The sequence below is a fragment of the Perognathus longimembris genome, chromosome 20 (assembly GCF_023159225.1).
Source record: "Perognathus longimembris pacificus isolate PPM17 chromosome 20, ASM2315922v1, whole genome shotgun sequence".
In the NCBI taxonomy this organism is placed as follows: Eukaryota; Metazoa; Chordata; class Mammalia; order Rodentia; family Heteromyidae; genus Perognathus; species Perognathus longimembris.
The window spans coordinates 7,390,090-7,403,823 of NC_063180.1; the positions used below are offsets into that span (position 1 = coordinate 7,390,090).

The 13,734-nt window shown below is 40.8% G+C and overlaps 1 protein-coding gene across 3 annotated transcripts in view; it reads left to right on the plus strand.

Annotated features, from left to right (window-relative positions):
- The window catches only part of C20H2orf76 (chromosome 20 C2orf76 homolog), a 47,430-nt gene that overhangs the window by 33,525 nt on the left and 171 nt on the right, over positions 1-13,734 (plus strand). For 2 of the 3 annotated variants that reach the window (XM_048369236.1, XM_048369235.1), the window contains exons 4-5: positions 558-595; positions 4,505-4,586. In XM_048369236.1, coding sequence (XP_048225193.1) covers positions 558-595; positions 4,505-4,586 — 120 coding nt within the window. The remainder of the gene's footprint in view (positions 1-557; positions 596-4,504; positions 4,587-13,734) is intronic. The other variant, XM_048369237.1, reaches the window with a different exon arrangement.

Genomic DNA, 13,734 nt, shown 5'->3' on the forward strand with positions numbered 1-13,734 from the left:
AACTGCTATGGTTAATGCCTGCCTCAGTTTAGGATGTATGTATTATTTTACATATTTGTGGATTTATAATCATGGGACTTGTTTTACTTCTAAGGTCAAGGGGCTGAGTTGACTTTATGTATGAAACACACAACATGGTTGTGTGGCAAAGGATAAAGCTTTAAAGCATCTTTGTATTTTTATCAGTGCATTTTTTTCCCCTTCTCCTGGAGCTGGGGATTGTACATGGGCTTCCATTATGTGACAGGTAAGTGATTTACCATTGTGCTACACTTCCAGCAACTTCAAAAGGAGTATTAGAGGTGGATGCTGGTGCCTCATGCCTGTAATTCTGCTCAATAGCAGGAGCAGGAAAGTTTTTGAGACTCTCATCTCCAATTAACCACCAATAAGCTGGAAGTGGAGCTGTAACTCCAGTGGTAGAGCACTAGTCTTGAGCAGTTAATAAGCTCAGGGATAGCACCCACACTCTGAGTTCAAACCCCAGGAACAGTACAAAAAAACCAAAAAGTATTAGAATAATCTGTGTAACGAGACAATTGGGTTTTCTTTTTCAGATAAACTAAAGATTATTCATCAAGCACATAAATCAAAGGTATGTAAACATTATAAACATGTCTGGGAATGTTAAAAATGAAACTTATTATACAGTACAATTAATATGTATACAAATAATGTTTTTGAAATAAGTCAGGCATGTTCCATGTGTTTGTGTCTTATAGTTGGACTCAGCATTGGTTGAACTGAGGAGTAGGTAAATGAATGCGTGCATGTCTTTTCCATGAAGATTTTGTGGATTTCCTTTCTTTAACCTTCCTTTCCTATTAAATTAAAAAAAAATCCAAGTCACATACACCTGTTAGTAGCAGATCCTTTAAAAAGGTAGTATATAGTGTACTTTAAAAATATCTAGCACATGTTTATGTAAAATAAGCAGAAAGCTTGGGTTACATATAAAGGAAGCCACTTACTACTTGGCAATCTAGTGTCTGTTTAATGACATCCCAGAAGCATGCAGAGGCAGGTGACCATGGTGGTTCTTGAGAAGCCCAGTACTGAGCTCTTCCCCCAGGTCACAGACTACAGCGAATTCTAAGGGGAGTGGTATAGGTATGTGTCAGTCTTTACTCACTCTGTTTCTTCTTACAGTGATGTTTTGATTGAATCACAATCAAAGTTTGCCTCTTGTTCAGTCCCAGTAGAATGTTCTTTGTGTCTCAGTGTGGCTTCTTGTAGAGGCAGTATGCTTACTTGGTCACATGAAGCTGTCAGCAATCAGGACCCAATCTTAGTTTTAACTCTTAGGGTCACTATTACCTAGTGCATTTTGTCTCATCTCTGTGTCTAGGTGTCATTGTACTCATAAACTCATTCAGCTTTCAGGTGAATATATGCCCTAGATCATAAGAAAATGACATGAGGAATTAGTAACTTTATAGAGACTTTCATATATGAAAATTTGATTAATACCCATTGTCAGATACCTGAAAATGCTGTGTTTACATGTGACTGAAGGGTACACTGGGTCTTCTGCCCCATTTGTGGTTCTGGAACATTTCATACTGCATCTGACCACATACTTCATCCATTTTTTACTTCTCCAAGCCAGGAGTATTTCAACCTTCTTCCCAAAATATGGAGAACATGAAATGTAGTCCTTCCTTGGGATTGGTTTTGGGACCCATTTGGACAGCAAAATTCTAAGATCCTCAAGTCCTTGAGATAGTGTGTGTGTGTGTGTGTGTGTGTGTGTGTGTGTGTGTGTGTGTGTGTGTGCAAGCTTTAAATTATTTCTAGATTACTTGTAAAGAGTGTAACTATTATCAAAATAGTCATTGTACTTTATCTTTTAGGGAGTAATAACAAGATAAGGAGACCTTAACATATGCCCTAAAGAGACAACGAGCATATGCCTGAGAGTGTTTTCAGTCAGCAGATGGTTGGATTTTCCCCCCAGCAGAGCTCTGCATTGCTCAAGGGGGAATTAGCACATCTACTCACTTAGAATACTTGTAGACTCTGGTTGTAAATTTTCCCCCAATTCCTAACTATTTTAGTTAAGTATGGGCTCTGTACCTTGGAAATGGTTGTGCAACTTTTCAAAGAATTCCATGTGCTTTGTATAGATAACAGTTGTCAAACCTCAGAAAAACCTTACCCACATTCTCTTCATGCCCTGCACCATCCACTGCTAGCCATTCTCCTTATTTCCCTTCGCTTCACAAGCGCTCATAAGAGTGTAACTCTACAAGTTGTGGTTATCCACACTCATTAAAGTGAGTTCCTCTTTAGAGCTATATATTTCAACTTAAAAAAAGTAAAACATCCCATGAGGGATGACTTAAACAGAAATGCTGGAGATTGCCTGGGTGGGTGGCTCATGCCTGTAATCCTAGCTACTCAGGAGGCTGAGATCTGAGGATCGAATCCAGCCTGGGAAGAAGAGTCTGTGGGATTCTTATTTTCATTTAACCACCAGAAAACCAGAAGTGGTACTGTGGCTCAAAGCAGTAGATAGAGCACTAGCCTTAAGCAAAAAGCTCAGGAACAGTACCTAAGCACTGAGTTGAGAAGGGGTAGGGGATGATGGAGTGGGGGAAGGAAAAGGAAGGAGAGAGGGAGAGAAAGTTGTACTGGGGATAATGAGGATAGTATTGTGATAATATCACAATGCCAATTCTTAGCTGGGTAGGTAGTACTTGCCTGTAGCCTCTGCTGTTTCCTAAGTGAAGGCAAAAGCATCATGGTTCATGGCTGGCCTGAAGAAAAGCAGAAAAAACTTATCAGAACAACAAACTAAAAGCAAAAGAACTGGAAGTTCAGTTCAAATGGTAGAACTGGACACAGTGGTGTGCCACTCTAATCCCAGCTATGCTGGTGGCATAAATACATGTCCTTATGTGAGCTTATGCAGTTGCATCGGGCCAGTTATCCTCCAAGTTGATTAAAGCCACCTCTGTCATAAGAAGATAAATATAAATTAAGAGTATACTTCATGTGCATCTAAGCTTTGCTAGCTCAGTGTCAGCAAGTGTATGGAAGCAGTTCCCTCAGGGATGGGTTGCATTAGTGTAAATCGGTGCTGTTTCTCAGGAGAGTTATCTGGCGACCCTGCCAAAAAACAAGTTTCACATCATTCTCCGACCTGACAGACAACTCTACTTCTAGAGATTTATGGCATGGATAAAATTGCACATATGTAATATGTTTGCAAGGATGTTTATTACAAGATAATTTATGGAAAGAATGGGAACAAGCTCAGTGCTCATCTATAAGGATGTCTCTTCAAAGAGGCAGAATGATGTGAAACTGTTCTTACAAGCAAAAGGAGTCAGAACATAGCACATCTATGCTTCTGGTGTGTGACAATGTTTTCACCCACATCTGTCTGCAGTGCACAGAGGCAGCCTCTGAAGGCTGCACAGAAATTAGGAATAGATACAAGTTCTTTGGAGGAGGGATAGGTAACTGGCAGGTAAGGGATGGGAGGAGACTTACTCTTCACTCTGTCCATATGTGCTTGGATAGGTTTACATCGCAAGTATGTATTACCTATTCTAAAATGAGTTTCAAAAAGGGGATTTTCTGTTTTCTTCTAATCTACTGCTTTAGAGAACAAGTTCTTGTGCTCTGGATTGAATGACGTTCATGGCCAATGGCCTTTGGGTTCAGGGGATCTAGTTTGGAGCTGGGAGGCCTTTTCTGTTTCTAGAAATGCTATATGCTCGGAAAAGCCACATCTGAAAAGTGGTCCTGTGTGCCCAACTGAGGGCCTCACCCATGTGCTGCCCGTGGCCAAATTATGCCCCTAAAATCCCTGTGCCTGTGATGTCTGCATGGATTTGCCGCAGTCAGTGGAGCGCAAACTCCTCTACCTCCACTGCAATGACATGAATAGTACAATGGAATGACACAGGGGAATCCTTGTTCACTTGAACCATATCTTTAGCTATGTGGACTTGTGGATCATGTGAGATAAGGTTTCTTCTTCCAGAAGTCAAATGAGTAAGAACTTGACTTCAGCTCCCCCGCAGACTGGCAGTGTACCCTGGACGTGTACCTTAGCCTTTGTGAAGGTGACATAAGAAGGTGCTGGTGATGGTGACAACTGATCAGGGAACCCGTGTGTTTCCTGTGTGTGAGGGTTTATGCACTTCCATCCTATGTCCTCATGACAAGGCAATGAGGAAGATGCCTTTCTTGCCCTTTACTAGAAAGGAGGAAAGGGAATCTTGGGTTTCACAGTTTAGGGAGAGGCCACAGCTGGGCTCTGAGAGAGCTGAACTGAGCCAGGTCTCTCTCCAAAGCCCTTGCTGCTATCATTATCTTTACAGTACAGTGTGTGCACTTATAGTAGGTCTGCACTTGTTCCCTTCCCCCCTACTTCCAACAGTGGGACTAGAATGGGACTTAAATTATTGAGTGATTTCTGAGTTAGGTGTTGGTGAAGCAAGCCCGGGTGTGCACTGTGCCAGGAATGCTGATGACTTTCCTTCCTTTTCAGACAAATGAGCTGGTGTTGAATTTGGAGGATGATGACCGACTTCTGCTCAGAGAAGGCAGCACTCTGAGAGAGGCAGGCCTTGGTGAGCAAGGGGTTTGGTGAAGTGGTGTACTGTGAGCACTTGCTGTCCTGACCTGGGTAGCCAAGCCTGGCTGGGTGTATCAGGTTTCTTCCTGTAACAAACACTCCCCATGTGCCTTTATGAGTCCCATTTGGGATTCAGAATGCTCATCATTTGACCTAGAGCATCAGATCTGCTCTACAAGTGTTCCAAATGCTAATAGTTCCTTTCAGAAAGTTTGCTCAGAATTTTGCCAAGGGTCATTGAAGATGATTGACAGGCCATTATTACCAGGATTGCTTACTCTCATTGGTGGCACTGGAGCCCACGGTATTGGACATAGTAGAGTTAGTGTAGAATAATGAAATGAAATGTTTGTGCAACAGGCTGGGTGTTTTCTGATCGACATCTGAGTCAATCATGGCTGATCCAGGCATAGAATATATAATAGGAGCTTAATGTGTATGATGGAAGAATTGTTCAACTTAGTCTTTCAACTGGAATGTGTATGTAGTTTTATTTTATTGAAATAGAAATATAATATAGGAAAGAAATAGAATAGTGACATGTCTTGTGGCCATTAGATGTCACTATTATTCTACTTATACATGTACCTAAAGCAGGCCAGGCAATGAAGAGTGAGGATTAACCAGGAGTTCACTGTGCCTCTGTTACACCTCTGTGGCCAGTGGCCAGGATGGAGTGGAGCATCACAAGGCACACTTCTTCATAATCCCCTGGGCACACTGCATAAGGAACTCTCCATGGGAGGCCCACGCTGGGAAGCCATACATTTATTTTCTTTGGTGGATATTCTGATTTACTGTGATCACGTGTGTCAGGAATTCATTGAATGATTTACATGACTTAGGGTGAATTCCTGACAGGGATCCTTCCATTTAGATAGGATTTAAAATAACAGGTTGTGAAATCACAGGTGGTTTTCTGGGTTAAGTCAACATTCTTGGCCAGGAATAATGCCTTTTCATATTCTGAATACATAAGGCTGATGGTTATTTGAAAAACAATCTTTAACAGGGCATTTGTTTCTTCAGATACTATTACTGTGGCAGGTGCACCTGCGTTTTTTGAGTATGTGGCATGCAGGTAGCCTGGCTTTTTATCATACTGTAAACTATAGGCTGATAATGATACGGGAATGGACAGATAGCTCCATGAGGGGACTAGAAAGTACAAAGCAAATAGAAAACCGAAAGGAAATATTTTATAAAGTGATAGCAGTTGTATTACTAAGTAATGGAGAACAAATGAATTAGTCAGAAAATCACTTCAGTCCCCACTTGCCAAAGCAGTCAGGGAAATACATTTCAAATGTGTAACTTAGCCTTTATTAAAAAAATGAATTCTGGAGGGGGGGCAGAAATGAGGGAGGAGGTAACAAATTGTACAAGAAATGTACCCACTGCCTTAGGTATGAAACTATAACCCCTCTGTACATCATTTTGACAATAAATAAGTAATTATTCAGCAAAAAAGGAATTCTAAGTGGATTAAATGTTTATAATGCAATAAATACATGAATAAATATTGTGTAGCTCAATAATTTCATAATCCTGGGGGAAGAGCTTATGAAGCATGACCTCAAAAGCAGGTAGAAGCCATGGAAAGGTAAAGTGATTGATTGGGTCCTAGAAAGTATAGACAGCACTAAGGAGAAATAATAAACGGTGGAGAAATATGTGCAATGTAGAGGATGCATAAAAGGTTGCTAGCCTGTCTTTATAAACAATTCTTATAGCTAGCATGAAAAAGATAAACCAGAAAGTCTACTGATAGAAGGAATAACTAACATACATGAAAAATAGCTCCACTCTGCTTGCAGTGGGAGGAATGCTCATAGAGGTAGAAACTACTTTATGAAACCCAGTGTCAAGGTGAAGAATTATAGCCCAGGGCTAGGAGTATGGCTTAGTCATAGAGTGCTTGCCTAGCATGCATGCAGCCCTGGGTTTGATTCCTCAGCACCATATAAACAGAAAAGGCCGAAAATGGCACTGTGACTCAAGTGGTAGAGTGCTAGCCTTGAGCAAAAAGAAGCCAGAAACAGTTCCTCAGGCCCTGAGTCCAAATCCTAGGACTGGCAAAACAACAACAACAACAAAATTAGAGCCCAGAGCAGGGGCATTTCCACAACCTGATTTGGACTCTGAGGGACTTTGGGCAAGCCGCAATAATGACAAGATTAGCAGTCATGAATATGAGCAGAGGTTCCCAGGGGTGCTTGTGGTGCTTGGGAACAGATGCCGCCTTGTGACACAGTTGGAATGTGCATGGCCTTGGACCGTCCATAGTTAACTCTGTCATGTCTTCCCCTAAGCCAACAGGAGCATGCTACTTCAGGGACTGAGGGTGGGTCTATCTTTCCTTCCCTGTTTGTGAATCATTAACATGGCTATTTATTGAGTAGGAATACCTATGGAGTGATGCTATTATCATTTAAAACTGCATAGGTTTACATATTTGTAAGTGTATGAGAAGAGAGCATATACTAAAGATCTAGAAATGCTTTCTCTGGGTGTTGGTATCATCAGTAATTGAATTTTTCCTCCCCTTACCCCATATATTCTTGTGATTAAGATTTTTCTAGTTGTACATTCATTTTTTGTAAATAAGGATCTTTTAATAAGTCACTATAGAGAAAATCGGTTTGAATGAAGTCTATACATTTTTGTTTGCTTTGTGACCTTCCCTGAACCAGCTGGATTCTTTGAACCTGTTTATTATTGGTAATTATTATTATCATAAAAATCAGGGCACTGAAACCTATTAGAGATAGTTGCTGTCAGGGTGTGGGTGAAGGTGAGAAAGGGTTGAATAGAAGAGCAGAATACACATGGAGATCACCTGTTTTATTTGTCTGGATGAGGCAGTGACCATGTATTGTAAATCTAGTATGACACACAGTTGGTCTCCTTGTATGTCAGTTTCAGATTGACTTTTGTAACAACCCTGTGCAAAGTTGAGAACCAAATCCCTCTCTGTCATGCTTGTTTTACACCCACAGGACTGTGATCAGGGCCCGATTCTTTTCATGGGTGCTCCACTCATCCTGGGGTGGTAGTGGTGTTGCTGTGCTCTGGGGAGTAAGTTAAAGTTGTATCTGGGTCCCCAGAGAGTGATGAAAGTTCTAAGTGGGAGTTGAGTTGTCAAAACCATACTTGAAGCGTGTGGTTTATTTTTCTGGAGAACTTTCTCCTCTCTCCATACTGCATGCAGTGAGGTTGTAAGAGGCTCCACAGAAAATCCTCTAGTTCTCTCTTGCCACTTGATCTTGCTGCAGAGCCAGCCCTCTGCTCTCTCTGCCTGTTGCCATGGGAATAATGCCAGTGAAAGAGATTTATCATTGTGATGTTCCCCAGGAGTGGTGGAAGGAAAGGGAAGATTGGAGGGGAGACAGGGGAAGCTTGCTGGAGACCCTCTTCCCACAGAATGAACACCAGTTCATGCTCTAGCCATTTACCCACACGGTGGGCTCATGTGCTAGCCTTTTACCCACACAGTGGGGCCAGGATGTATTTTTCACTCCTGGTGTCAGCCCAATGGACTCAGTGCTAAATAAACAGGAGCAAAAAGGATTTGCTTTCTGAAGTAAAAGGAAGATTTTTGCCAAGAGATGTTATTTACAATTTAAAGGTTGGTTTTTTTTTTTTTTTTCAGGAGAAAGGAATTTATTGGGGGGAAAGGAAACTGCCAGCCCGCACAAGATGGAGGCACAGAGAGTCAGAGGGGAAGGAAGCAGGGGAAAAAAGGGGAAGGAAGCTGGGAAAAAGAGCGAAAGGAGAGAAAAAGAGTGAGAGAGTAAGAGAGAAAAGGAAAGGGGAGGAACAAGAGTATGAGAGAAAAGGAAAGAGAGAAAGAGAAAAGGAAAGAAAGCTGAAGATTTTTCCCCCATTACTCTTAATGATTACAGTTTATAGGCTTGGCCTCCTAAGTAATAAATTTGCATGTAAATTTTGTTTTGTTTTGTTTTCATAGATATTTTATGTCTTTTATTTTGCTATTTCCCTTGCTACCATTATCTTTTGAATTGCGCTGATTTAAGAAAGAATTGTAGCTGGATGACTCTCCAATACTAGTTATTTTATTGGAAATATTTTAAAGTAAGTTACAGTAGACCACACCAGAAGTGCTTATCTGAGAGAAGAGTTCTTGTCAAGCAAGGTCCTGTAATAATCCCAAAACTTCCTCTGCCACCTGCCCCCTGGCAGAACCCCGTGTCAGTACCTTGGAATATGGCTGTCCTCCGTAGAGCCCAACAGTGTAGGATTTTCTAGTGCCTCTTCATTATTGGGATGCTTTTGTGTTTCTTTCAGGCTAGATTTTCTTCCATCTCTTTTTGGGGTAGTAATGTCTAGGGCAGGCATGTTTTCTTCTTCTGATGAAGTATCATGGTGGCTGCTCTTCACCTTAGCATAGTGACAATATGAGTGCTGGTGACAAAGGTGGTAGCCCAGGGAACTGAAGGATTCCAAAACAGGGGTTAGAATGCACCCTCAGAGATTGTTGTTATCATTGTAGTGCTGGGGATTGAACACAGGGCCTTACATATATTGAAGCACTCTCCCATTGAGCTGCACAGATACATATACGTACATACATATATCATGTATAATGATCAAATTGGGGTAAGTAGTATGTCTTAATTACTTTAAGCATTTTTAACTTTGTGTTGAGAGCACTGAAAAGCCTTTCTTCTGGCCATTTTGATAGGCACAATAAGTTATTGGTAATTGTAGTTAGGCTACTATTTTATAAAACTCCAGAACTGATTACCTAAATGTAATCTTTACCCATTGACCAGTATCTGCCTTTCTTACACCCTCCACAGCTTCTGGTAAATTTCACTCTCTACTTATATAGAAATAATATTTTAGCACCCTCATATGATTGAAAACATGCAGTATTCATCTTTCTGTTTGTCTTATTCTGTGTCCCATTCCATTCACATTGCCACAAATAACAGTATGTCATCCATTTTCTGTGGCTGAGTAATATTCCAATGTACATATGATTTTTCTTCCTTATCTTAAGTTACACTTTAATTATCTTTAAGTAGCTATTCTAAGGGGTCACTGTTCCACAAATCAGCTTATGAGTGTAAGCATCTTCATCAATGTCACTGTGGTTAGGGAAAAGGATGGATTTGAGAGGCATGAAGAACAAAGGCAGATAAAGACCAGATCAACTTTAATGAAAGTTGAAGAGAGAAGCCATGGTGACCTGAGGAGAGTCAGGAGATGGGAGGCATGATGAGGGCAGGGATCATGGGTAGGTATAGGATCGCAGGTGGCTGGAGTCCCTGCTTTGAGGAACTCTGGTGTCTGTTACTTGTGGGGATAGAGGATTGGATTTTCACATTGTGACTAAGATTTCTGGGCTGGAAACTGGACTGGGAAGGTTCCCCTCCCCAGGGGTAGGGGGCAATCAGTGGGCCTGGCCACAAAGCGATTCCCATTGGCCACCCCTCCCATCACTCTCCCCCTTTTGTTCCTTTTTTCCTTCCCTTCACCATAATAGAAATGACAGGCACGTGCTGAGTCTAGGAAAGGTCAATTTTTTTTTAATTTATGGTTTATAATCTTCTCTGCCAGCTCCCCTAAGTAGCTAATCCAAAGAAGACGGAGGTATGACATGAAAAGCACACAGTACTTGAGCACACAGTATGAGCATTGTGGACATGCTCATAATCCTAGCACTGCAGAGGCTGAGGAAGAGTGATTGTAAGCTCTAGGTTAGTGTGGGCTGTATAGTGTGTCTCTGATTAAAACAAACAAACAAACAAACAGCAACAACAAAAACCAAACACATAGCATTTGAGGCTTCTTTAAAACTGAGGAGCGCTCAGCTGAGAGCTACACTCTGAATGGCTTGTGAAACTCGAGAGAAGATGTTTTCTAGGCAGGAGAGAGGGCAAAACCTTGTTTTTTTGATTCCATATTGCCCATAAAGCATACCACACCCTTCATTAAAAAATATATATCCACAATTATTGTCACTTAGCCTCCCCTGGTTGAGCCACAAAGCCAATGCACATAACATACCTCAGCCTCCTTCTCCCAACCGCAGGGGCCTTAGAGCACTGAAGTGCTGGCCAGCACGAGGTGAGGGACGCGGACAGCACACAGTGAGGCTCCCTGGACACATGATGCATTTGCTGAGGTGTCAGTCAAGGAGTTTAAGTCCATTGCGTTTTATTTTCCTTGGAATTACACAGTTAAAATTTGACTTAAATATTTAAGATTTTATGTCAAATCACTATGATTATTCCTATTAAAGGTATGCCCATGATTCTGACTTGTTTGGAAGTGTTATAAAATTCTTGTCTATATCCAGAGTTTAAGCACCCTGGCTGTATTCCTTGAACAGGAATGTCTCTAGGAAAAATGACTCGCAACTGTGTTTGGAGAGCTTCTACCTGATTTCCTATGATAGTAAGATGAGAGGATGAGGTGGGGGTATGTTATTGGATTTTAGATTGCACATTCACTTCGGTTTTCCCGGCCGAGACTCTCTGCTCTGCACTTGGCTACACTCCTGCCTGCAGCACATTTAATTTAAAGCAGGTGCCTAGGGGACAGCGTGCATGAAGCCGACTTCCTGCGGGCTCTTCCCTGGCTTCTATTAAAGGAGCCATTTAAATAGAATGTAGGCAGCGGGAGTTTAGGGGGTAATGATGAAAAGAGTGATTATGCACAGATCTGAAAAATCATTGCAAGTCAGGCCAAGTGTGGCCAAGTGTGCCTGTGGTGCAAGGAAAAGTTAGTGCAACACTGAATCTAAAAAAGATATGAAAAGCAAAAGAACTGGCAACATGACTGTAGTGGCAGAGTGCCTGTCTGGCAGGCAGGAGGCTCTGTGTTCAACCCTAGCATCACCAACAAGAAAAGTGAATTAAAAGCAAGTATATAATTAAATAAAAATAAATTGGTAGGTCCATTTTAATATATGTACATGAAATTATTCTCTGGGACATTTTCAACAGTTTTATAGTTTTTTTTTTAAAATCACTACTATTTGACGATTTGATTACTGAAGTTTAAAATCCATTTTATGTATTACTTTTGAATGTTCAGAGTAATATAATTTGTGTGCTTTCCAATTTGTTAAGAGTGAGGTGTTTTTGTTTGGTCAAAACCATTAGTCAATCTAGTTTTCCATAACAGAATGCAATAATCTGAAAATAAAATCTTTACCTTAGATGATGCTACTTCAAGCCTCTGGGAGATGGCGTCTGTACTTTATAAATAATGAGTTGCTCTCTGAGGTAATTAGACTTGGGCTCATGAAAACCAACCTGCTTTGTCAGTGCCTCCTCTCTTGTCTGTACAGAAAGCTCCCGTGTCCTGTCCCAGCTGCATGCAAGACGCTAATGCTTCTTAAAGGGGTGCAGGGAAATGTCAACTGCAGCAAATGGATGTGGTAATTACACATAGCCTGGTTTGAGTACAGCACCAGGTGGAAAGGCTCCGGAAAGTTCCATAGGTAAATAGCACATCAGAGGTGAAGCATTGCTCTGTGATTATTAGCAGGGGCCTTTGGCTGCTTTTCTATTGTAAGATGGCTACGGTCACTTGCAATGATGTAGGTCTGCCTCTGAACACACTCCACTTCAAAGAGGAAACCCCAGGAGCTTTTTTGTTGTTGTTAAAAGCATAGATCTCCAAATATATCTTACCTTTGAATAATTGGTTTTCTGAAGTCCCTGTTAACATGTTACTGATCCAAGGATGGTGTCTCTTAGTGATTCCTTGAAATTTATTTCCTACCTAGATAACCTCTGTTTGCCTCCTTTGCCTTCTGCCTCTGCCCAGCCCCTCCTTGATTCCCAGTTCCTTGCTGCCTTGTCTCTGGAGAGCTTGTGGTCTGATCTGCATGTGTTTGGTTAAATTTCATCTGGAGGACATAGGACTTCAGGGAGCATCTGCGAGTCTGGACGATTTAGTTCCTTCTCTCAACTCTTGTTTTTTTTTTTTTTTCTGTAGTAAGCACAATAGCATCTGACAGAGATAGTCCACTTGATATTTTTGCAAATAGCAAAACCATTTTAATGAAACGTCATGCTGATCTCTTTCATTTCATCCTTTTTGGGATAAATTCTAATGATGAGATTAGGGCTAGGAACTACAGACCTCAGTAATCCAGGGCACTCTTATTATCCTGTTTATTTCACTTGAAGAGTTTTGCTTGTCTGTTTTTAGAGTCTATGTTAATTGAGTACTCAGTATTCATTACAAATAATCTTGTCTGTTTTCTCCTCGAGATTTCTGAAGGCCCTTTTGCTCTTTCTGTGAAAGCCAAGCAGACTGTATTAACTTCTGGTTTAATTTAAAAAACCAGTGTGGAGCTTGTTGGCACGCCACCTTAAAGAATCGCATGTTTAATAATTGGAAGGCTTTCCATCAGGGCTTGTCTCCAGTCTGAATTAATAATGTTGCTGACTTACTGCTTTAGAATACGGAGTCCTTGACCTGCTAGGTTGAAAGAACTGTGACTGCTCTGAACCTTTGTGGGTCCTTTAGCTGAGCCATTTCCCCTGTGAATAATTAGAGGCATTTGAAGGTATTGCAGTAGAAGCCAATTTGTGTCTTTCACTTTGCATATTGTTGAAGCCTCATGAATTAATCATAACCAGGGCAAAAAATTAACTTCTTCAGACACATATTTTGATGGGTCATGAGGGAGAATGTAAAGTGATCTGTAAAATATTCTACTGATCCTTTAAGTATTAAATTATTATACCTACAGGCTAATTTTCAGGGTGGGGGGAAGATTGCCCCCCCCTTTCAGGAACTGAGTAGCATATTTGAAAAAGATGAAAGTTTGTTATTTTCTAGAACTGTGCAGAGGACTCTAAATGAGCAAGATTGGGATTTCCTGAAAATCTTACCCATCCTTATGTTAGCTTTTTATTTTAGCTTGTAAGGGGTAGGAGGTGGAGGGTATTTGTTTCACTTTTAAGTTATTTGAATTTTATACTCCCCTAACCACATGTAATGACTGTTTCTTGATTTGATTAAATGTATTGTGCAACCTCATCTTTTTTATTTTTGGCATCTAAAGGTTTAGTTACTCTAAAAATCAAATGCAGTTTTCAATACTTGTTTAAAGTTTAGTTTTACATTAAAACCTGTTTTCCATTCTCTGTTTT